The sequence below is a fragment of the Echinops telfairi genome, unplaced genomic scaffold, assembly GCF_000313985.2.
Source record: "Echinops telfairi isolate 266 unplaced genomic scaffold, ASM31398v2 ScPeMD7_7467;HRSCAF=8505_1, whole genome shotgun sequence".
NCBI lineage: Eukaryota > Metazoa > Chordata > Mammalia > Afrosoricida > Tenrecidae > Echinops > Echinops telfairi.
In genome coordinates this window covers 5,688,104-5,712,408 of record NW_022111368.1, presented here as the reverse complement: position 1 = coordinate 5,712,408, position 24,305 = coordinate 5,688,104, and the positions used below count along the sequence as shown (strand labels likewise).

The following is a 24,305-nucleotide window of genomic DNA, read 5'->3' as shown; positions in this document are numbered from 1 at the left end:
CCAACCAACCAACCAACCAACCAGCGAGCCAGCCAGCTAACCAACCAACCAACCAACCAACCAACCAACCAAGCAGCAGCCAACCAACCAACCAGCCAACCAACCAGCTAGCCAGCCAGCCAACCAACCAACCAGCCAACCAACAAAACAAATCCATAGCCACTGAAAAGTACCTAACCCACAGCAATTCTACAGGACAGGGTCCAACTGCTCCTTTGGGTTTCAGAGACTTAACATTGGTAGAAAACCTCCTCTTCCTCCCATGAGGCAACTGGTGGGTTTGAACTGCTGACTTGATAGTTAGTAGCTCAGTGCATAGCCCATTATACCACCAGGAGTCCTTCCCACACAGCACAAAGAGCCCAGATAAGACAGAGTAGACATGCTGCACCACGTTTCCAAGGCTGCAATATTTATGTAAGTTGTCTGCCACATCTGGCTCTGGGAGAACTGTCCATGGCTCCTTTCATGTAGGTGAAGGACTATCACATGCACACCCTCCATACTTACGGAATAAAGTTTTACTAGCTGACTTTTGTCAATTTACACTGAAGAACTTAATTTTGTTTGGGAAACATGCAAATTGTTATCCCAGTAAAAGCCAAGGTAATCTATTACATTTTCTGAAAAGTAAGCATCTCCAGGCTCCTGCATTCAGAGGAACGAATCGCTTAATCAAGTTGAGGCCATCACTCAGCTCTGGGAAAGCGCTTGCTCAATACTTGTTTACTTAAGGGTTTTAAAGAGAATCGAATGTTTCTTAACCCCGAAACTCATTAAGTCCAGAAGTGTTGAGAAATCCCAGTCAGCTCCTTATAAAGATATTATTTTTCTGTTCCAATAAATCCATGAACAAGGAAAATCCCCTGCTTCCAGCATTTAAAATTCAAAAACAAGATTGTAAACAATAGTCCTTCTCAAAGGGATTTAAGTATACTGTTTTGTAACAAACTCTTGGGTAATAGAAGTCAAATGTATCAACCTAAGATTATAAAGTGCACTTTGAAGCACATGTAAAAGAATGTTTTGTAAGGCCTGGAAATTGGATGATTACGTGCCCATTGGAAAACATCACAGCCACGAGTTCCTTAGGAATCCCGGTGGTGCAGTAGGGTTAGCATTGGGATGATAATGGCAAGGTCAGTCATTTAAACCCACCAACCATGCTATAGGACAAAAGATGGGGCAGTCAGTTTCCATAAAGATTTCCAGTCTCATGAACCATACGTAGGGTCCTTGAGACGTAGAACTGACTGGCAGGCAGTGGGATTTTGTCGTTGCGGTTTTTGAATTCCTTAAAAAACTATACGTATTACCTGCACGTGGTTACCCCAATTCACCTGTGTTCTCTTTGTCCTTCCAGCTACAGGCAAAATCGCTCTCTTGTCCTCCTCAGGAGAGGCTGCTTTCTGTTGACCACGTCTCAGTGTGAAACTTCCACACGGGGATCTCCCCATGCTCCTTCATGTTGTCCCTTTGCTCCCCCACATGAGGCTGGGCGCGTAGTTTTCCATTCGGAGAAGGATGCGGTCATGTCCACCACGAGGCAGCGCTCCCTCTGCTCCTCGGCCTCTGAGCAACACCTTCAGGCAGAGGATCCCTTTCCGTGTATTTCCCAGCATCCCTTGACCCCATGAGGGGATTTCCCATAGTTTGTGGGAAAATGGGATGGAAAAATCATGGCATCTTCCCACACCTCTTTTGAAGTGTCTATGTGAGTCTCCGTAGCTGCTGCCCAGGACAATGACTGTGAGATCTGGGGCAGAGTGGTCTGCTCTGACTAAATTAATCCCCGGGGGGTACACCATCTGCATTCTTATGATGCCGGTCCCATGGGTCAGCCTGCTACTCTTCTCTGTCCCTGTGCTCATTCGGACTGGGCCTCTCAATCAAATCCCTTTAACCCATCTTTCTCCTTAACCTGCCTTCTTATTATCTGGCAGGATCACCTAATGAAAATTCAGTGCAGCTTCTCAAAGCTTTTACTAAATAACATCAGATATCAAGGAGGCGCCTTTGACCTCACTTCCCTAATCCGATTCCTCTTTCCTCCAGGCCAGTCTCGTGAATGAACTTCAGTGTCATTGACCCTTGAACTGCCGCAAAGAGTTAGAATCAATGTATGCGTGCATTCGCTGACTTCTTTCCATTCTCTATATTTATTGAACACTGTGGGGGAACCGAAGGAGCCCTGGTAGCACTGGGGGGTAAGCACTGGACAGCAGTTCAACCCACCAGCTCTCCACTGGAACAAGATGGCGCTCTCTGCTCCCACACCGGGCGCTGGGGTACACTGTGAGCTGCCAGCTCAAAGAAAGGCCAGCAGTTCAAACTCACCAGGCCCTCCGTGGAAGGAAGGTGAGGCTCTCTGCTTCTGCGAAGGCTGACAGTCTCCGAAACACAAAAGAGGCCAACCCCTCTGTCATCTTCTAGGGCGGCTATGATGCAGAATCAATTCCATGGCAGCAAGATTGCTTATTATGATGATGATTTAACGTGCTCCCTTCATGATTTACATCTCATAAACTCTTTGAAGTGTCACTATGAGTTCGAATCTACTCGATGGCAGTAGGGGTTAGTTTGGTACAAGAACTACTGGGCACTTCTCATGCACATCTTAGACACTGAAGGGCATGTATGTGGATGATAAAGGCAAGCAACAAAGTATGATTGACAACATGCTTACATCATATTCAAGACTTGCAATATTACTTTATGGGTCTTAAGATAACTTATCTATGAAATCTGATCATTGTTATGAGAAAAGAAAATAAGAAGTGAATTAGAAAGTTTGCTTGAAATTTGCATTCTGTACGATAGCATTCTCCCTCAGTGGCTGATTGGTAAAAGTGTATCTGTCTTTGTGTTAGTCTGTGTACTTTAGAGAAACAAATCCACAGAAACTCATGTATAAGAGAGAGTTTTATGTAAAGGTTAAGTGCATATTAAGAAAACATCCCAACCCAGTGCTGCCCAAGCCCACAAGTCCAACAGTAGCCCATATGTCTGACACCAATCCACAAAGTCCTCCTCCATCTCACAAAACACACATGATGACGCAGCATCTCAGTGCTGGCAGGGGTCTCCACATGGTTGCTCGGCAGGGGTCTCCACACGGTTGCTCTACCACCCAGGGCTGCATCGGGGTAGGTCCATGTGGCTTCTCCTTGGGGATGTCTTGCAAGAAGTGGCCCCTTCCAGCTGAAGCAGGGAACTGACCAAGGCAATTGCACCCTGGTCCGACCATCACAAAGCAAGAGACCCAAGAATGAGAAAGGTGAGGGTCACCGAGCCATTTATCCCTCTGCCCTTCAATTAAACCCACATGTGTTTATCGGCCAGGTTGGCACAATAAACTAACTACTCCAGTCTTAGTTACAAAGGTATAACACAAGAGGCCTTTACTGAAATTGTGCCAGGTTGGCACAATAAACTAACTACCCCAGTCTTAGTTACAAAGGTATAACACAAGAGGCCTTTACTGAAATTGAAAGGAAAGGAAATTTAGATTAAGTAATCTAGGATCTCTTGAAGGGATAGTACAATCTGAACTCTTTCAAATTTTTCAAATGACCATTTTACACATTTTTTTTTATCTACAACTTAATGAGTGAACAATAGATCCTTGCTACCAACTTATATTTAAGCTTGTAAATCCTCACTTCTATTAGTTAATTTTAGTAAACTTCATAATCCTGTTACTATATGCCACTCACTCATGTAGGACATTGTCGGCAGCTAGAATATCAAAGTACTTAAACAAAACAACTAGCTCTTCTCCCCAAAATGACTCCAAATGTCAAATTACTTGGTGCTGCATTGTAGCATTGTGCAGGGGCTTCCTATGTGTTTAGTTAGTTAACGGTGAGGAATTACAACTATTAAGGAAGGCATACTAGGCCACAGATATGCTGCAGAATGTTTTAGTGTACATTCTACGTAGTAAATTCTCCCACATCAAGCGTAAGCTTGAGAATTCCATTATAGCAGATTACTTTATTTTAAATGAACTTCTAATTCAACCTAGACATTATGAGAAATAATAGCAGTCTCTTGATTAAATGAAAGTTCCTCCCGTTTCTAAATAAAAAATCAGATATAGCAACATTCCAGAATTTCCCAAGTGACACCAGAGTGACGGGACTGAGTCTGACCTGCAGGAGCTATAGACCAAGACCGTGGCCCAATGGCAGGCGTGGTGGCACAGTGTTTATTATGAGATCTATATCTGGATTTTCAGTCCTCAGGTCTGTTAGATGATGCTGATTGTTTTAGGTCATGATCTGAAGTAAGAACCCCTCTGTTTGTTCTGATGTAATCAGCGACACTTTAATATAAAGTTAAATTAAATATAAAATCCTTGAATGGCATTCAAGCATCTTTCTGTAATTATGTATAAAAGAGGCATGTAACAGGGAGGTTCTAGAGAAACAAGCAGAGGAAATTTGAGAATGCACCATTATATTTACCACCCTTCATTATGAAATAAGGATCAATAGAGAAATTTTTACTGGTAGAGTATGCTCAATCCTATATGTATTATGTATGTTATCACCTGTATATAAGTACTCTCAAACCCGCCCCCCCACCCCCACATACACACAAAAACCCGCATTGCCACTGAGTGGGTTCTGACCCATAGCGACCCTGGAAGACAGTGTCAAACTGCCCTGTGGGTTTCTGAGACATGAGGAGAAAGCCTCTTTCTCACAGAGCAGGTGGGGGTTTCAAATGGCAAACTTTGAAGCCCAATGTGTAAGCAACCCACTATGCCACCAAGGCTCCTGTGTAGACGAAAGGGGTCCACAAATCTTCTCATAAAATGGCATTTCAAATAACGCATATAAGTATATGATTGGACAAGCAGAAGGTGCATATGTGTATCTAGAGATTGTGTAGATCTGTGTACACAGACATACACACCAGGGTAAGTCAAAAAATATTCCTACAGTTCATCGAGTCTTATTACAAATAGAATGTGTTTAAAGATGTCTGCACCATTCAGTGGCCTTTGTGATCAGTGAACGATTGCAGACAAGCTTTCTATGCAGTACATTCTTCTCAGTCTCATTAGGATGAGAGAGAGAGAGAGAATCAAAACTGTAGCTTCGGAAGGGATCTGCTGAGCCAGTTAAATTCAAGACAAAGGTAATAAAGGATTATTTCAGGGAGGAGACAGGAATTTCACCTCTATGTAACCACCACTCATCTATCAATGAGTCTTACGGTGCTGTGTGCAATGTGTCTGCTGCTACAATACTGGGAGTTATGTCACCAGTATTTCAAATCCCAACTGAGCCCCATGGTAGACAGTTTTCAGTAGAGCTTGCACACTCCAATAGACTGGGAAGAAAGAATGGCCCTCCACTTGGGGGGAGTGTCCACCGCAGTGCTTATACACAGCAGGGTGACATCGTGGGAGATAAGGCTGGAAGTTGAGCCCTTTGCGCTGGAAAGCACCCAAAATGTGCCTGGGGGAGGCTTCCTGTTCAAAGCAGGGTTCACACCTTAATGATACAGTTGGAGAAAAATTTTTGGAAACTTTATTTGCTGATGGGGCAAGATTGGGGGAGAAGAAGAAGAAGACGAGGACAAAGAAGAAAATAGCTGCAAACATCTACTTCTCGTTAGAACCTAGAATGTACAAAGTACAAATCTTAGAAAATGGAACCTATTCAAAAATGCAAGGGAATACATAAAGATAGATGCCCTGGGTATTTATTAGACAGCTGAAATGTACTGGCATTCATCATTTTTCCTTATCAGAAAATGCCAGGAATGACAAATTGAAGAGGAGTGACATGACACTTATCAAAAAGACTATTTGAAATCCATCTTCAGATAATACTGTCTGTGGCAGTTGATATCCATAAGCCTATAAGGACAATGAGTTAATACAGACATTTACCCTTATTAACCAACCAGTAAAGCAAATGTTGGACAACTTCAAGAATTCTGCCAACTTCTTTAGTCTGAAATTGATTAAGCATGCAAACAGAGTCAATTGATCATTACTGGTGATTGGAATGGGCAGGCTGGAAACAAAGAGAAAAAAGAGTCGCTGGCTGGCAAGAAGGCCTGGTGATAGAAACAAAACTGGAGAGCCTAGCATAGAATTTTGCAATGGTTTCTTCATTGCAAAAACCTTTTTATCAGCAATACATACAGGAATTGAACACATAACCTTGATATATAAAAGACAGAGGACACAACTTGACGACACCCGTGGAACGGAGGATGGAGAAGCTCCATACCATCAGACAAGTCCTAGAGGCTGGGTGCAGGCAGACCACAAGTTGGTCCAATCCATAACAATCCTATTGAACAAAACACTGCCCAGCCCTGCGCCATCCTCACAATTGCTCCTAGACTCGACCCCATTGTGGCAGCCACTGTGTCAACTCATCTCATTGAAGGCTTTCCTCTGTTTCTGTGCCCTTCTACTTTACCAGGCATGATGTGCTTCTCCAGGGACTGGTCTCTCTTGACAACAAAGTAAAACAAAGTCTCTAAGGAGAACTCTGGCTGTACTTATTCCAAGACAGATGTGTTGGTTCTTTTGGCAGTCCATGGTACTTTCAATATTCTTCTCCAGCACCACAATTCAAATGCATTGATTCTTCTTCAGCCTTCCTTATTCAACGTCCAACTTTTCACATGACAATTGAAAAACTTTCACATGACAATAGCTTGGGTCAAGCACAAGTTAGTCCTCAAGTGAGCTCAATAATATATTTGACTCATTAAACACTAATGGCTGAATACCATAACAAGCTGTGGGAGGACTTCAAGAACATCATCTGCAAAGAAAAAATAAATTTTAAATGAAAAAAAGGACAAAAAGTGCATATCAGAAAAGACTGAAACTTATTGGTAAACGTGGAGAAACTAAAGCAAATGGAAGAAATAATAAAACAGAAGACTTGGCCAGAAAATTTCAAAGGGCAGCTCAAGTAAAGCATTCTAATGAAATGTGCAAAAACATGACAGTGGAAAAGCAAAAGGGAAGAGTGCACTTATTTCGCAAGCTGAAATAACAGAAGAAACAATGAAAAATAAATAAAGGATCTTGTTTAAATAATTAAAGTTTATATAGGGAAAATACTGAATGATGCAGGAAACTTTGAAAGAAGATGGAAGGACTTAATACAGTCACGGTAACAAGGCAAATTGAACTCTGCTCAGCCATGTCTAGTTGCAGCATGTGAGCAAGAACAGATGGCATTGAAGGACAAAGTCCTGCTACAGTGCCAACATGAAGGAGGAACAAGGCTCCAGTACTGGAAGGACTAACCCAAATGCTCAACCAATGGTTGCAGCGCTAGTAGCATTCATCAGTCTCTCTCGAGAAATCCCAATGACAAATCAATACCTGACCTACTGATGGGAAGAGATCAATATTTGTACCCATTCCAAAGAAAGGTGATGCTACCGAATGTGGAAATTATAAACAAGATGATTCATACCACATTTAAGTCAATTCGGTTGAAGGTAATGCAAGAACGGTTGCAGCAGCATATCAGCAAGGGGTTTCCAGGAATTCAAACCAGTTTCATGAGAGGACATGGAACCAGAGATATCATTGCTGATGTCAGATGGATCCTGCTGACAACAGAGTATTTAAGAAAACTACTTACCTGTTTTATTGACTATGTGAAGGCATTGGACTGGGGATCAAAAATTATGGCTAAGATGGAAAAGGGTCTTAAAGGCTGGATGATAAACAAGTGGGCAACTAGCTCAGAAGTAACAAAGCCCATGTGGAAGAAGCACACAGCATGTGTGACCACTAGCTGTTGAAGGATCGGGTGTCAGGCATCAAGGAACAAGAAATCATGTGATTGTAAAGGTGGGTGAGTGCAGAGTGGAGACTCAGAGTCCATTGGTTGGCAACTGAATACCCCCCTGCTGAGGGGTGTGGGGGAGGAGACGAGCTAATCAGGGTGCAGGGTAGCAACAATGAAACATATAACTTTCCTCTAGTTCTTTAATGCTTCCTACCCCCCAATATCATGATCCCAATTCTGCCTTGCAAATCTGGCTAGACCAGAGGATGTACATTGGTACAGATAGCAACTTTAAACACAGGGAATCCAGGATCGATGGCTCCTTCAGGACCATTGGTGAGAGGGGCGAGGCCTGGAGGGTGAAGGGCATGTGGGGTAGAAGCGGGGAACCAAGTACAAGAATCTAAGTATAGCCTCCTCCCTGGGGGGATGGACAGCAGAAAAGAGGGTGGAGGAAGACATCAGACAGTGTAATTTAAGACAAAACAATAATAATTTATGAATTATGAAGGGTTCAGGGGGGAGGGGGGAAGGAGGGGGAAAATGAGCAAATTATATTGAGGGCTAAAGTAGAGGGCAAATGTTTTGAGATTGATGAGGGCAACAGGTGTACATATGTGCTTGACTCAATGGATGTATGTATGGACTGTGATAAGAATTGTACGAGCCCTCAATAAAATAATCTTTTTAAGAAAAGAACAATGAGGGTAACAAATGTACAAATGTACAAATGTGCTTTATACAATCGATGTATGTATGGATTGTGATGAGTTGTATGAGCCCCTAATAAAATGACTTAAAAAATGGGAATGGCAGAACACTGAATTGAGTCTATACAAGACCAAGAATCATTTGTTCAAACAGAATAAAGGAATGCTGCATAGTTTACAACTAGGGAAGGTGTGCATCAGAGTTGTATCATTTCACCAAACATATTCAATGTGTATGCTGAACAAATAATCTAAGAAGCTGGAAGATATGAAGAATATAACATCAGATTGGAGGAATACTCATTGCATCCTGCAATATGCAAATGAACAATCTCGCTTGTTAAAAGTGAAGAATACTTGAAACATTTATTCATGAAGATCAAAGAATACAGCCTATGGCATGGATTACAACTCAATGTAAAGGAATTAAAAATTCTCACAACTGGACCAATAAGCAACATCATGATAAATGAAGAAAAGAAGGGAGTTGTCGAGGCTTTCATTTTACTTGAATCTATTACCAATAACTATGGAAGCAGAAGGATGTACTGCATTAGCCAAATCAGCTGTACAATACCTCTTTAGAGAGTGTTAAGAAGCAAAGATGCCACTTTGAGGACTAGGGTACACACGAAATCAGCTAAATCATTTTCAATATCCACATGTGCATTTGAAACTTGGATCATGAATAAGTAATACTATAGAAGTATTAATGCATTTGGGTGATGGTGGTGGATAAGAAAATTGAATATACCATGCACTTCTAGGGAAACAAAGCAATCTGCCTCTAAGGAAGTACAACCAAATGCTTCCTACATGTAAGGTTATTTTTGGACATACTTTCAGAAAGACCAGTCCCTGGAGATGGACATCATGGTTTCCAGAGTAGAGTGTCAGGGATAAAAAGGAAGACCTTCCACAAAATGCATTGAGGCAGTGGCTTAACAGTGGGCTCAAACATAACAATTGCGAAGATGGAGGAAAGCCAGGCTGGGCCATGCTGCATTCTGTTGTGAACAAGGTTGCGAGGCGTCAGAGTAATCTGCATGGCACCCAACAACCATAATGACAATGAGAAGGGAGGCATCTTGCCCGATGTCCTAGAAGGCCACAAGAAAATCATAGGAACCGATAATGAGGGAGTTTTGAAGCTTGAAAAGTGCATCCCTGCGGAAAAGATCAGGAAAGGTGTACCAAAGAGTCCGGGGCTTTGGTTTTTCCCCAATGTGTTTTATGTGCCTCCTCCTTTGTCAGCGGGAGTGAGGACGGGCCAATGAGACTTGTTTGTGGGACCGTACACCCACCATCTCCCCTGCAGTCCTGCTCTTGGCCCTTCACACTTCCTTTCTTCCAAGAATTCACAACACATTTCACAGGAACACAAGCTGAATCCCTTCAGCATGCTGTCCGGACAGGGTGTGAATCAGAGAGCACGGATTCTTCCAGGGGGAGCTCAAGCGATGAAATCACAGCCTCAGAAAGTCTACATGAGGGGGAACCCCCCCACCCCAATCGGATCCCCCCCAAAAAGCTATGTATTTAATTTTTTTACAAAATAACCCTCTCACGCTCAAAGTATGCTCCATTACACGTAATTCATTTGTCAAATCTGTGGTTCCATTCTTGGAAACATTTTTCAAACTCATCTCTTTCGATCGCAGACAGCACCTCCCTCATGTTTTCTTCGCCTCTTCTATGCTGTCACATCCCTGTCCTTTCATGTCCTTCTTCATTCGCAGAAACAACAAGACGTTTCACAGAGTGAGGTCAGGTGAATTAGGTGCGAGGGGCAAGAGAGGCAGTTGTTTTTTTGCCAAAAACTGGCACACTGAGATGGCTGCATGAGCTGGTGCATTGTTGTGGTGGCAAAACCAGTCCCCCATCTGCCACAAGTCAGGCCTCTATTGCCACACACTGCTATGCAATCTTTTCAGGATCTCTGAATAGAAAACTTGATGAACAGTCTGCTCTGGTGGGATGAACCTAAATTGCACAATCCCCCCTCACATAAAAGAGCATCATTTTTTTGGGAGGTAGCCCCTCGTAGGCCTAGATGGAGAATATGCTAAGGAACAATGATTTCATATGCTGACATTTTTGTTTCATAATGGTTTCTATGATTTTATAGTAAGGTTGGTTTATAGTAATAAACTCTCATATACTCTCATATATGTCAAAAAATGATAACAGTATGCATACACATCATTTTCTTGACTATTATATACACCATGTTGATTGCTTTTTAGTAAAACTTGTATTCTGGTGTGTGCTATGAGCAAGCAATAATTTTAGAGATGAAGTTGTTTCTTGGCCTGAGCAGACAATAATTACATTTTTGGTAAATGTGCCTTATCTATGCCCAGGAAATCATTCAATCAATCAAGCAAATTTTTTTTTTAAAAAAAGCATAACCAACTGGGAGAGTTCCCACTATCTAACTAAAAGCAACTGAAATATCTAAAAGAAAATGACAGTGTTTGTATAATTAAATTCCTGGCTGTGCTAAATACTTTTAAATGCTTTTTGACCTATCCATTCATAGGAACTGATTTTCTAGCATGTCCCAGGGACCAAGAAGCAGTGTCTCTTTTTCAAGCAAACGCTAGAGAGAACTAAAGGGGTTGAATAAGGGAAGGGAACTAATTCTAATAATAAAGGAGGCCGACTAATTCTATAAGGCAAAAGAAAAAGCTAACACTATGAGGGAATGTTGGGTCACGCTGAGGAATTCAAACTTGAGCCAAAGGGAACAGTGAGTCATACAGAGATTTAAACAGGGGAGTTATGATGCATGTTGCTAATACCCCTTCAAAAATAATTGCTCCCTTTAATGGTAAACGAACACATGGATTTCAAGTTAGAGATCATAATTCCCAGCCCCCTCAGATATATGACTAACTCCCACCCTATCATTGTTAGTAGAAGAGATGTGTACACTTTATTGGATATATTCGCTTTACAAGATTAGGTCTTTTGCCTGGACAAGTACTTTCTTTTCTTGTACATATCACTGCAGAAGCCAGCAAGGCACACATGGGAGGGCCAGGCTCTAAATCTACCTAACCACAGAGCAGGCCCTGAAGGACCCATGGAGCAGAGCTGCCAACCGAGACTGCCCGAAGCCCAGGTGTTAAAAGAGAGTCAAGAGTGGATGGAGAGAGAGAGGAAACATATGAGGGGATGCTGCAAGATACAGCGATAACACACGGTCGTGGTGAGCGTGTGCCTGAGGGGAATTGGATGGACAGACAGGATACTGTGATTGTGAGGGAGACAGGAGGGAAGTCTGGAGTCAGAGTCATTTCCTGGTTGCAGGTTTGTGGGAATGAAGCAATGAGAACAGCGTTTCTCCTACAGAGTAATGGGGGGGAAGGATTCCAGCTGCGTCTGTGGTTGAAGAGCTGCTAACTCCAACAGAAAGATTGGAGGAGGGACCCAGCGGGCTGTGGGTGAAGTGTGTGGCGGCGCATTTCTGAAAAAAACCCAGTCTGGACACTCTCTGGGGAGTTTGACTCTGGGCTCTCAGCCTGTTGCTATGTGTTCAAATCTACTCAATGGCAACACGTTTAGTTTGTTTGGTTTGGAACATGGAAGGAGGGCATTGCAAAGAAGGGAGATAAAGAAGCAAACTTGGGTAGGTTTGTTGAAGCAAGAACATTGAGAGATGTCCAGGTCGGCCGTTGGATGGGCAGGTCAGTGTGGTAAGAAAGAGAGGATTGAGAACCATTCACAGAAGCCATGAGGCCAGCTGGCCTAAATAAGGGCAGAGCGTTGGACCTCTCACCTAGCAGGGGTATTTATAGCATCCCATTTCATACAAAACTTGTGTCAATCACCATGGATTTTCATCATGCTACAGTGATGTCCCGGGAAACATTGAAATGTGGGGGATTAGACCTATAAGTCCCCAGAATAAGAGTTGAGTTGTGATAAATTTTGTTTGTCTGTTGTACTTGTATGTCCCTCTACGGTGGGTGAAATGTATTGTTCAATCGCAGGAAGTTCATCACTTCTAATCAACTGTGGCTAAGAAACCTGTTGATAAGACCTCCTGAAATTGTGAAAAAGCGACTATCATTCTATAGACAAACACCTATGGGTATCTTGTGAGTTTTATTATGTGAGATGCTTAGACATTGTCCAATTATTAATAGGCATTTTTGCTTCTTCCTTGAATTCATATTTTATTTTAGGGAAATTAAGCAGCAGCAAAAGTACTAACTGCTATACAACATAATTTAAATTCAATCTGGGGACTGATCATTTTATTTCCTGTCCATCGATATTTTTAAAGATTAAAAGGACATTAAATGCACTACAGTGAATTATCAACTGTCAATAAACCACCAAAATAATTGGTTTGGGACCTCAAGTGCCCCCAAATAAGGCATTAGTCTGTATGAATAACACTTTCTAACTCTATTACATCTTTATGATCCAACTTTTCAGGGTACATATAAAAAGAGACTATGTCAAAATAATCTCAAATATATGAAAGTGCATTAAACAATATTAATTTGCCTCAGGCCTCCATAATTTGTTAAATCAAAATTTGTAGTGACTACTCTATACAGCCATAGTGAGTATGCGTTGGACAGGAATCCGAATGATCAGCAGTTCAAAGCCACCAGCAGCGGCGCAGGAGAACGACTAGACTGTCTACTCCTCTAATCAATGACAATCTCCGAGATCTCCAGGCGGTCACTCTAAGTCCGTGTTGACTCAGTGCCAGCGAAAGGGTGAGACTCTCCTCTTCTCCGTTTGACCCATGGCTTGTTGTGGTGGATGCTGTTGGTCACTGTGTGCACCAGCGTACTTGTCATCCCAAACCAAAAACTTACGTGTTTAAACTTGGATTCCAAGAGTCCTCTGCTGGATCCAGATCTGCAGGTTAGATGTGTCATTATTTGTTTGCTGGCTTCAGACTTTCCCGATCCTCGTTCACCACTAAGGAAACAGATGAAAAACGCCAGCTTACTGGTTTGGAGAAAGTAATAAAAACAGACAAGCACCAGAGATAACTCGCAGACACAGAGAGAATGGAGGAACGACATCAGAATTATTAGTGAGCTGATGGGGCAACCTCAACTGTCAGACCTGCTTCACCTAAGAGAAAGATTTTCAGTAAACAGACCATCATCCTGTGTCAGTCAGTGTTTTAGAAGCTGGGACAACAAACGGATGTGACACGCTTTCTGCCATGAAATGTCTTATCGTGTAAAATCACATAATACAAGTGAATCGTGGCAGAATGACGATGGACCGAGGAAAGGGCGCCAACTTGTCCTCAGCTCCCGGAAAGTACGTAAGTTGAGTGAGACGACCAATACGTGAAGGTATTATCAGTGAACGTGCATGCGTTTACAGGTATGTGGCCCTGAGCTAAGGACAGTTGTTAAATTTGCCTCTGCCTTCCTTTCTCTCATCTTTAAAATGGGCGTAAGGTTTGGAGCCGTTTGAGTGCCTTCCATACTATTGTCTGACGCGAGTAGTTGAATGAGTGTATGAGTGACACGCACCAGATCCTACACAAGGATCCGATTTTTAAATTTTTTCAACTTATTTTTAACTCATATATTCTATGATGTGCATTCTTCTTTAAACCAGGTTAAAAGAAATGAACATAATTCATCTCACGTAGAGCCATCAAGGAGGGGGAGGAGCTACATAAAAACACATAGTCCTGGAAGCTTAAAGAGAGGCATTGAAATAATAATTTCTTTCATAACAGATTTGTTCTCAAACTTTGGAGACCAGGAGTCAGAAATTGATGGAAAGAATCCCCACCCATCCTTCTCGGAATAAGTAGTTAATCTATGGCACAGCCAAAGGAATATCAGTTCTGCCTTATAATACCTTCCACTAGAAGAAATATCTATGAGCAAATGCATGATGAAGTTGTTGGGGTAAGCAAAAGTAAACTGGTTTCTTTACTTCAGGGCCTTGGTTGCTGTTACGATGGCTCTATTAGGCCATCTCTCAGGGGAGTCTACCGGACACTCCTTTCTCTCCCATCAGCCCCTCACTAAGGAGCAGTGCTTCTCAAAGCACATGAGGAGTAATAGTCTATTCATCATTAAATGGATTAATAAAGTGTTGGCAAATAGATGGACATGTGGCAATCATTTTGGGGGAAACTTAGTATGTGGCTCCTGGTAGCCTCCTTAAGTAAGTAGCAAAGGCTAGAGTCTGTGTAATAGTTAAGTATCACCCAGCCTCTAACTACTGGGTCATAGCACTGTACTTCAAGATATATTGTATACTCTCACCATATTTATTCAATCTGCATGCTGAGTAAACTATCAGCGAAGCGAGATTATAAAGAGAATTCTGTATCGGGGTTGGAGTAAGGCTTAATGAACACCCTGAGGTATGCCAATGGAACAACCTTGCTCGCTGAGAATCAGGAGGACTTGAAGCACTTACTGATGAAAATCAGAATTGCAGCCTTCAGTATGAATTACAACTCAAAGTAAAGAAAACAAAAACCCGTACAACTGGACCAATAAGTAGCATCATGATAGATGGAGACAAGACTGAAGCTGTCAAGGCTTTCATCTTGCATGGACCCTCGGTCAATGCTCGTGGAAGCAGCAGTCAAGAGATCAAATGACACATGGCATTGGTAAATCTGATGCACAAGACCTCTTTAAGGTGTTGAAAAGCAAGAACATTACTTTGAGGACTAGGGTGCTCCTGACCTTAGCTGTGATAATTTCCATTTCCTCACATGCATGTGAATGTTGGGCACTGAATAAGAAAGACCAAAGAAAATTTGATGCATTTGAACTGTGTGTGTGTGAAGACTATGGAAAGGACCATGGACTACCAAAAGAACAAACTTGTGTTGGAAATTGTACAGCCAGAATCTTCCCGAGAGACAAGAATGGCAAGATTTCATCTAACATACTTTGGCTTTTGGTTTTAGGACAGACCAGTCCTTGCAGAAGGATTGTCGTGCTTGGTAAAATAGAGGGAAGTGAAAAAGAGGAAGATCCTCAATTAAATGGACTGACACAGTGGCTGCAGCTATAGGCTCACACACAAGAACAATTTATGAGGATGCTACAGGATCAGGAAGTGTTTTCTTCTGTTGTACATAGGCCACTATGTGTTGGAAACAACTTAAAGGCAGTTATCAACAACTATTGGGTCCAGATTCCAGATTCACCATTCAGTAATCACGAGACCCCAGACAATTTCACTTCTCTAGTACGCAGTCACAGGAGGACTTGCAGTACACTGTGTAAGTGCCCCACTGCTAACTAAAGGATCAAACCCATCAGTTCTCCAAGGGAGGAAGATATGACTCTCTGCTTCTGAAAATAAGATTATACCCTAGAAACCAGACTTGGGGCTTCTACTCTGTCACATGGGCTTCTAAGGGGTTAGCTCATAAGCTACTATGCCACTAGGGCTTAATAATTATCCATCATGACTGTCAGCATTTCACTATTATGTGTAGCTCCAAATCCCACCAATTCAAAACACCTTTTAAGCAACATTTCAAGTGTTTTTCTTTTATTTTTCCCCCTCTAAAGTATGACCAGGAGACCCGTTAGATACAATAGTTAACAAGAGGGTGGCTTGCTTCAGTCATAGGTGGGGAGCTGCTCTTCAGCCCCTCGCTTCCCTGGGGCACTTCTGAACACAACCGCTTAAACAACAACGTGCAGGCTAGTTTACAAACAAGTATAGTTTGCAATTCGTAGCCTGGCATTCCAATAAATGTTTTATTAAATCAATGTATATCAAAGTCCACTGCCATGGAGTCTGCTCTGACTCATAGGGAGCCTGTGTTGCCATTGCTAGGTGCCATAGGGGTGGCTCTGACTCACAGCAACTGTGTGTGCAACAGAACGAGACACTGCCGGGTCCTGTGCCCCCTCATAATTGTTCTTGTCTGAGCCCATCGATGCGGCCACTGTCAATCCCTCTTTCAGAGGTCTTCCTCTTTTTCCATCCCTTCCTGCTTTTCCAAGCATACCGTCCTCTCCATAGGATAGAGGAGAACTGCTCCGCAGAGTTTCGGAGGCTGTACACCTGTCAGGGAGGAGATCTTTCACCCTGGCTGACCTTACAGTTAGCAGCCAGGGCATAAACCACCATAAAATGCACACCACCAGGGGTCAGTCTGTAGAAAAGTGCTTAACCAAATCTGCTGTATTCTTTCCAGATTCCCAGATGTTTTACTTTGCCCGGAAGTATGTGTTACCCTATGTGCATCTTCCCTTTTCAACCAAGACTATGGGTCGTAACTAGGAGAAAGCCAAGGGTATGTGGAGAGGTCTGCTCCTCAAGAGGGGCTGCATAATCCACAACATATGGACCGGAAGCAGGCTTGTATCCAATACCTAAATCTTTCTTCAAGCCTCCATCAAGGATCATTATTTACTATAAAAACATTTCATATCTACCTTTTCTACTAAATTTTTTTTTACTTTCTAATTGTCATTCTTTTTTAAAAATCAATTTATTGGGCTCATACAATTCACCACAATACATAGCTCAATTGTATAAAGCACACCTATACATTTGTTGCCCTCATCATTCCCAAAATTTGCTTTCCTCTTGGGTTCCCGCAATCAGCTCATTTTCCTTTTTTCCCCTTCCCCTTCCCTTCCTCCTCCCTTCTCCCCCATGAACCCTTAATAATTTATAAATTATTATTATATCTTATATTACACTGCCCGGCATCTCCCTTCACCCACCCCTCTACTAAATTTTTTTAATGTAGAGGAGGCATCCTCCAATGTTATGAAGCGAAAATTTGCATCATATTTTAAAGAATAAACAGCTTGGGGACATGCTTTTTGGTGAAATCTGAGCAAAGGCAACAGACCAAAAGGCAGAGCCACAGTGCAGGCATTGGCACGGTACATAATACTGTACATCGTGCAGGACTGAACTCTGAGGAAGAGCAGCAGCTGGTCATTGATTTTAGGTGATTTTCATTTGTTTTTGGGGATCTAAATGAAAACACACACACACACTCTGGTTCCATGTCTTCATGCCTCAAAATGAAATGCATTTCAGGTTCAATGTATTTCTATCGATTGAACGACACTTGTGGCTATTTCTAAGAATAGGGTGCATCCCTTTTGTAAGCCGTCAAAGGTACTCACTGTGAGACACACTGAACCTCAAGCAGCGAAGAAAGTAAATAACATCAACCTATGTGGCATGTGGAGACATTTTAAAAAATCATTTTATTGGGGGTTCATACAACTCTTATCAAGGCATGTGGCTATTTTGACTGCGAAACCCCGAGGGCAAACCTGAGCACCGAGGACGGAAGGGAGGTGGGGTGGAGTCTACCTGAGGATGACGCACTGAGGTCGCTGCTCCTGGAAGAGCTGGTGGGAGGCTCGCTCCGCACAGGAGAAAATGTGAGGGGGCAGCGAGGAGCCCCGCTTCCCCGTGTGGCCACAGTAAAGCTGGGACACCTGAAAGACAGCAGAGAAAAGACAGACATCTTCTTGAGAAAAGGATTCCAAACACAATTGACTTAAGTAGACTGTACATACGTGAATGAATCTCTACTCTGAATATCATTGGTAACAGCAAGGTTTGGTGGGAGCGCACCTTTCTCCACACGTGTGACATTCACATTGACAACTATGACATAAATGAAAATACATGAACTAGAGTTTCTCTTTGCAAGATTCAAGGAACACAGACAGACTGGGTTTCTCTAATTTGAATGTGAAGAGACATTTGGAACTAGCGTGCATACAAATTTCTCAGTAAAACATAAAGTTAACTAATTAAGTTTACTGAAAGATGATTTATTGTAATTGCCAAAGACTTAATGATTCAAAGGTCATCATTTCATTCTGGTCAATCTTAAACTGAGATTTTAAGGAATGGATTGCTTCAGACTAAATACTACATTATAGGAAGGCTTCAGAATCAGGAAGAAATAGCAATTTTCATTTTCATTTTTTTCTAGAGAATTGGCCTGTATCTTTCAAGAGGAGTCCCTGGGTAGCAAAGATGATAAAGAACAAGGCAAATGACAGAAACGTTGGAGGTTTGAGTCCACACGGATGCATGTGGCAGTCTCTGTTCATATAATCTCGGCCATTGCAGCCTGATAGAGCATGCGTCTTCTCTGACTTCTGCATTTGCCAAGAAATGAAAGTAGCCAAAATGGCCAGTATGTGTTTGCTTCTTTTCATTTTAAAGAATGAAGAAAGGGGTGGTGCATACCTCTGAAAATGATCCAGAGAAAACAGTATGGATCCTAATGATTGAAACCAATTATACTGATTGTGCAATACCAGCACATCAAAATGTCGCCGAGTCAGGGCACACCTCCCTCACAGACAATCATGCCCTTCAAAGATGTCTAGGTTTGAAGGTTTATCCAGATGGAGGAAGACATTACAACCCAATGCACCATGTGATGTTGGCTTGGATCTTTTCTTTGTGAGTATATTTGGGTAATGAAGACAATTTGAGTACATTTTCTGAATTAGGTGATATATCTAAAAACATTCTGCCATCTAGTCAATTCCAACTCATAGTAACCCTATATGGGGTTGTCTGAGGCTGTAAATCTGTACCAGATTAGATAACCTCATCTTTTTACCAGGGACCTCTTGGTAGGTTTGAACTGTTGACCTTGCAGTAAGCAATCCAATGACACACTTCCTATGAATTAGATGATAGTGTACCTACAATTAATTCCTTGTTTTGATATTTATCACAAGGATATAGAGAAGAATGTCTTTCTTTGTAAAAATTTTACATTGAGAATGTTTGAAATGAATGGGATAATAAGCCATTAATTTATGTTATAGAGTAGCTATCACACAGAATCAACTTTATGGCCTGGTTTTGCCTATGTTTTAATGGTTGAGAGAGGGTTAGCCACAATCCCTGCCCCCCTCCCAGTATCTGGTATATAGAATTGCATTTATTTAAGAGAGAAAATAAAGTTTAAAACAGAAAAAATATCCACAACTACAAGCAATGACTGGGTAAATCTTACAAATATATTGTTGATTAGGACTGCTCAGATGCATGACAAAATATGCTATACAATTCCCTCTGGATAAGGTGTAGAACAGGTAAATAGGGATTCTGAGAATCTACTAATATTCTGGAGCGCAGAGCAAGTGCAAATTCAACCATCTCTATGTACACCTGCTAGATGTGCACATTTCTATTAAAGTCTGTGCAGAAACAAAAACAAACAAATCAAAATCCCAGATGAGTGAAGTAGAGAACGCAGCGCAAGCCCTCACGTAGGTGGCCATGAGCTGCCTGACAGAAGTAGCATTGCTTCTGAGTAGAAAACAATGGTGCCGAGAAAATTGATCTCCTATTTGTAAAGGAAATAAACATCGATCTCTATCTCATGCCTGTGTTAGAAATGAATAGATTAATCTAAATAAAAATTTAAATGATACATTTTCACCATAGACAACTACTATACTGTAGTTATACTGTCCAAATGTTATATTATACTGTCCAAATTTGGGGTTATGTAAGAAAATAAAGTATAAAATTACAAATTATAACAGGAAAAAATGGATCCACTCACTACCTTAAATATAACAACTCTTGTTCAGTCACAAATGCTATAAATATAATAGAATTAAAAGAATGCGAATTTATACTGCACTTATAGCCAACTTGTTATCAAGAATTTATAAGTAACATTTGAAATTCAATAGAAGTTAGAAATGCAATAGAAAATTGAACAAAGCATGTACACTTGGGAAAATTACAAACAAACATAAGAAAAGATGCTCAATTTTGGTAAACAAGGAAATATTTCAAATAATAAGATAGAATATTGCACAATATATTGCCATATATTACCTCATGTATATGTTTTATTATGTTTTTATTTATATATGGATCCATGTTTTAAAGACGTAATGATTCATTACCTCTTTAAAATAGCAAAGGGAAATGGTGTGACTAAGTTCTAAGTGCATTTGACACTAGTCCTGGTTTGTTCCATCACCTCACGTGCATGGACGACCAAAGGAGCAAGCCAACGTGTTTTGCAGAAAGCACAGTCAGAGTGCTTCTTAGAAGCATGGATGGGGAGCCTTTGTCTCACTTACTTTGACTCCACCATTCTCTCAGGAAGGGCATCCTGCTCGGTACAGTAGAAGGTCATTGACAAAGAGGACGACCTTAAGTGAGACGGGTTGACCCAGTGGAGCCAGAGTGGGCTCACCCATAACCAGGACTGTGAGGACTGGACAGTCTGTCATTCCATTAATCTGAGGGGACCTGGTGGCACCTAACAAGAGCAGTGTGACATGCGAGAGACTAGCACTGTGAATGGAAAGTCATTTGATAATGACTAGAGGACCGCTAACCCGTGGTTAGGGCTTGGCATTATTCAAACCACTTTACATACCTCATTCATTCAATCCTATCTACAAAAGTATGATTTCGATACTTAAAGTATCAGATGAGGCCTTTTTTTTCTTGCAAGAGAAGTTAGTTATGTATCCAAGTTTAGATAATCAATTAGTAATTGATTTTAAAGTTTTAAAAAAAGTATATAGGTCTGGAAAAATTATATCTGATGCTCTCTCTCTTTCTCTCTCTGTCACACACACACACACACACACACACACACACACACACACACACGGAAGCATTTGTTTGCAAGGTTGTTCTAAAAAACACACCACTAAATTAGTAACATAAATGTAGGGCTCATGTTTTACTGTGACTTTCTCTGCAGAAACTCTCACAGATGTGCACAAAGGACCATGTAAAATATTTTAATATAAAACTAGTTCATGAGCCTGTCAGAATGACTAATGGTTAAGATGATTAATTACAGTATAAGACAATAAAATAGTACAAGACATTCGGAATAAATGAATTAAAATAAAACAAAATCTGTTGCCATTGTACCAATTCTAACTCCCGATGACTCTACAGGACAGAGTAGAATTGTCCTACAGTGTCTAAGGCTGCTCCCTTTTTACAGAAGTAGGCTGCACATCTTTCTCCCAGGAGAGCTGGTGAGTTCAAAATGAAGACCTTTAAGTTAGCCTCTTACAACTTAACAATGTGGCCACCAGCGTTTCCTCATAAATTAACTAGATCTCCACTTTCCAATGTAGGGAAAAAAATTAAGTATGATAGTTAAGATTTTCTAAAATTCTCTGCGTTAATTAAAATTGGAAAGTATATACAGTTGAGCTGGTGATACGAAATGCCTACATGGTAATCTAAGGAACAATGAGGGTGTTTTAGCCTAAGATTCGCTGTTAGCTGGCCAAATTTCTGTTGATTTTGGAAATCTGAATCAAAATTAACTATTTCACTATTCATTAAGTTCATCATTGGCTCGAACTAATTTTGAGAAAACAATTCTAAATTCAAACTATTCTGCAAAAAGCTGATTTCAGTAATGCTGTTTGCAAAGAGAGACACAAGAGGGACCCTAGAGGACACATGCCGATGCGTAGACTTCTGAAAGTTCACCTTCGCACTCTAATTCTTCCTGGGTTACATATTTTCTTTAGACTACATTTTTCTGGCGATTTGATGAGGGGTCCAGAATATCTGAATATAATTTGTTCATAATAATCAGAGTTCATCTTTTTCCAGTGCCTTTCCTCAGAAGTCCTTTTAAAAATGTTTTTCCATCCCTATGTAATATTCGAATTTCTATTGAAGACTATTCCTCTGGTAACACTTGATAAAAGTTTGCTTGATATTGATTCCAAGCAAAAAAATTATATATAAATAATGACGCTAAGAAAATACTTCCAGGTGGTACAAATTGTTTTTTGTTTGACTACCCGCCACCTAAAGGTTGGCAGTTCAAAGCCATCCAAGGGAATCAGGGCAGAAAGCCTGCTACATGCTATGGGGGAGTTCTGCCCTATTATCAATCCATGGTGTTGTCTTGAGTTGAAATTGATTCAATGGTGAGAGAGGGGTTTTGTTCTTTAATTTTAAAATAATAGTCTATTTTTTGTAATTATTTTTGCTGTTCACTTTTCTGAGGCGCTAACTAGCCATACTATTTTTATATCAGCTATTATCATCATCATTCGTGGTACTGTACTTTCTCATTTGGTCCAGTAAGCATCATCCGGGGCAGCCAGTTCTTCTCACACATACCTTCTTTTCTTCATTGGACCTGATTCTCCCCCCAGATGTATACTTTAAGAATAAGACAATTCCTGGTCAGTGGTCATTTCACCTGGTGTGTGTGTGTGAGAGATGCATCTCACATGGGTGAGATGACGTCAGACTTGTCTTTCTGTCTTTATGGGGCTCTGGTTCCCCGGAATACGTTCCTTCTTTCTTTACAGCTCAAGCCCTTCTTTCATTCACTATGTCCAAAAACACAACAGAAAACTTCTCACTGCACGGCCAGATCACTGCCTGCTCTCTACCACCCTCTGAGTTTTTAAATAGAGCTTTCTGCTTCGAGACATAATGAAGGCTGACCACTCACAGGCTCCCAAACTGTCAAGGCACGAGCTTTTGCCTTCCACACTGTATATGGCTATTGGACTGTACATTCACTTTTCTGAGTAGCTATCTAGCCGTGCTATGTTTATATAAATTACTATTATCATTGTTTGTGTTATTTTTACTTTCTGACTTATTATCTATAGCCAAGTATAAGTGATGTGATACAAACAGTATCTGTTTGATTTGACAAAGTATCACAGATAATTTTTAAATGTTTCTGGGTCACTATTTACACTGTTGAAGTCTGTCTGTGCACTTATGAAAGGACAACATGCATGCAATTTCTTATGTTTCAATTTATTCGTCTTTAAAATAATACTTCATAACCTCCAAGTTGCATTTTTAGAAGAAATGTTTCATAGGCAAAGCCTTTTGCAGCTTGTCTGAGATGTAATGAAGCCTAAACAAATGCCAGCCACTATATTTTATTGCTTTTATTTACTGCCTGGATTCACCCATTTCATTTATAAAGTCTGGTCAGCCACGCTCAGTTATTTGCTCGACCCAAGCGAGCCTGGGAAGAAGAACACCTGGGAACCAAAAGCAAGTGAATTCTGAAGTTAAATAATGCTCAAGCCTAGTACCCAAGACTAGTTAACATAATACACCTTAAAATAATATGTCCTTGATACTAGAGGGTGAGAGTGGGCCTGCGCTGTTTCTGTGTTGGCACAATGTTTAAGCACTTGGCTGCCACCGGAACAATTGGCCGTCGGAACCCTGCAACCACTCTGCTGAAGCGTGATTATAGCCTCACAGAGGCTGAGGCGGGTCTACTCTGTCCTGTAGGGTCTCTGTGAGTTGCAATTGGCCAATAGCACACAACAACAGACACAGCATCGTTTTACACTGGAAAATACATGCTTTAAAAATGATAGCCAAGTATTTTATCATGAATGCTTTAACCAATTTGTTCATTTAAGCCTCAAAGAAATATATTTTTGAATTATGGATACCAAAGTCTGTGCACAAAGTCCTGGTGCTAATTCCATAATAATGGCAGTAGTGAGAAAATACTGAGATACTCTAATATTGATGTATCAGAGAGATTAATCACGCTTACTGAAGACATTTCATTCTTATGACATTTGCTTGTTCGTAGGTTTCCACAATGATATAAAGGTGTCCAGCTTCTCTGAGCACCCAATCCCTTATGTATTATTCTCTTTAGTTGCTTATCATTGTTGTCTTTTGCTTCTTTGTCATCTGTATGTGTGTGTGTTCTTTTCTTTTTCTATCTTTTTCTTCAATGTGGTTTGGACCCTTAAATCTTATGAAGTAGAATACTGTGGGAAACAGAAGGATCTCTCTCAAGCTGTCTCCCCCAAATATA

At 41.1% G+C, this 24,305-nt stretch overlaps 1 protein-coding gene across 1 annotated transcript in view; it reads right to left on the bottom strand.

Annotated features, from left to right (window-relative positions):
• MYO16 (myosin XVI) overlaps positions 1 to 24,305 on the bottom strand; it is a 580,058-nt gene that overhangs the window by 395,790 nt on the left and 159,963 nt on the right. Inside the window, exons 12-13 of the mRNA XM_004704405.2 lie at positions 17,816 to 17,943; positions 13,339 to 13,444 (exon numbers count right to left, since the gene is read on the bottom strand). Coding sequence (XP_004704462.1) covers positions 13,339 to 13,444; positions 17,816 to 17,943 — 234 coding nt within the window. The remainder of the gene's footprint in view (positions 1 to 13,338; positions 13,445 to 17,815; positions 17,944 to 24,305) is intronic.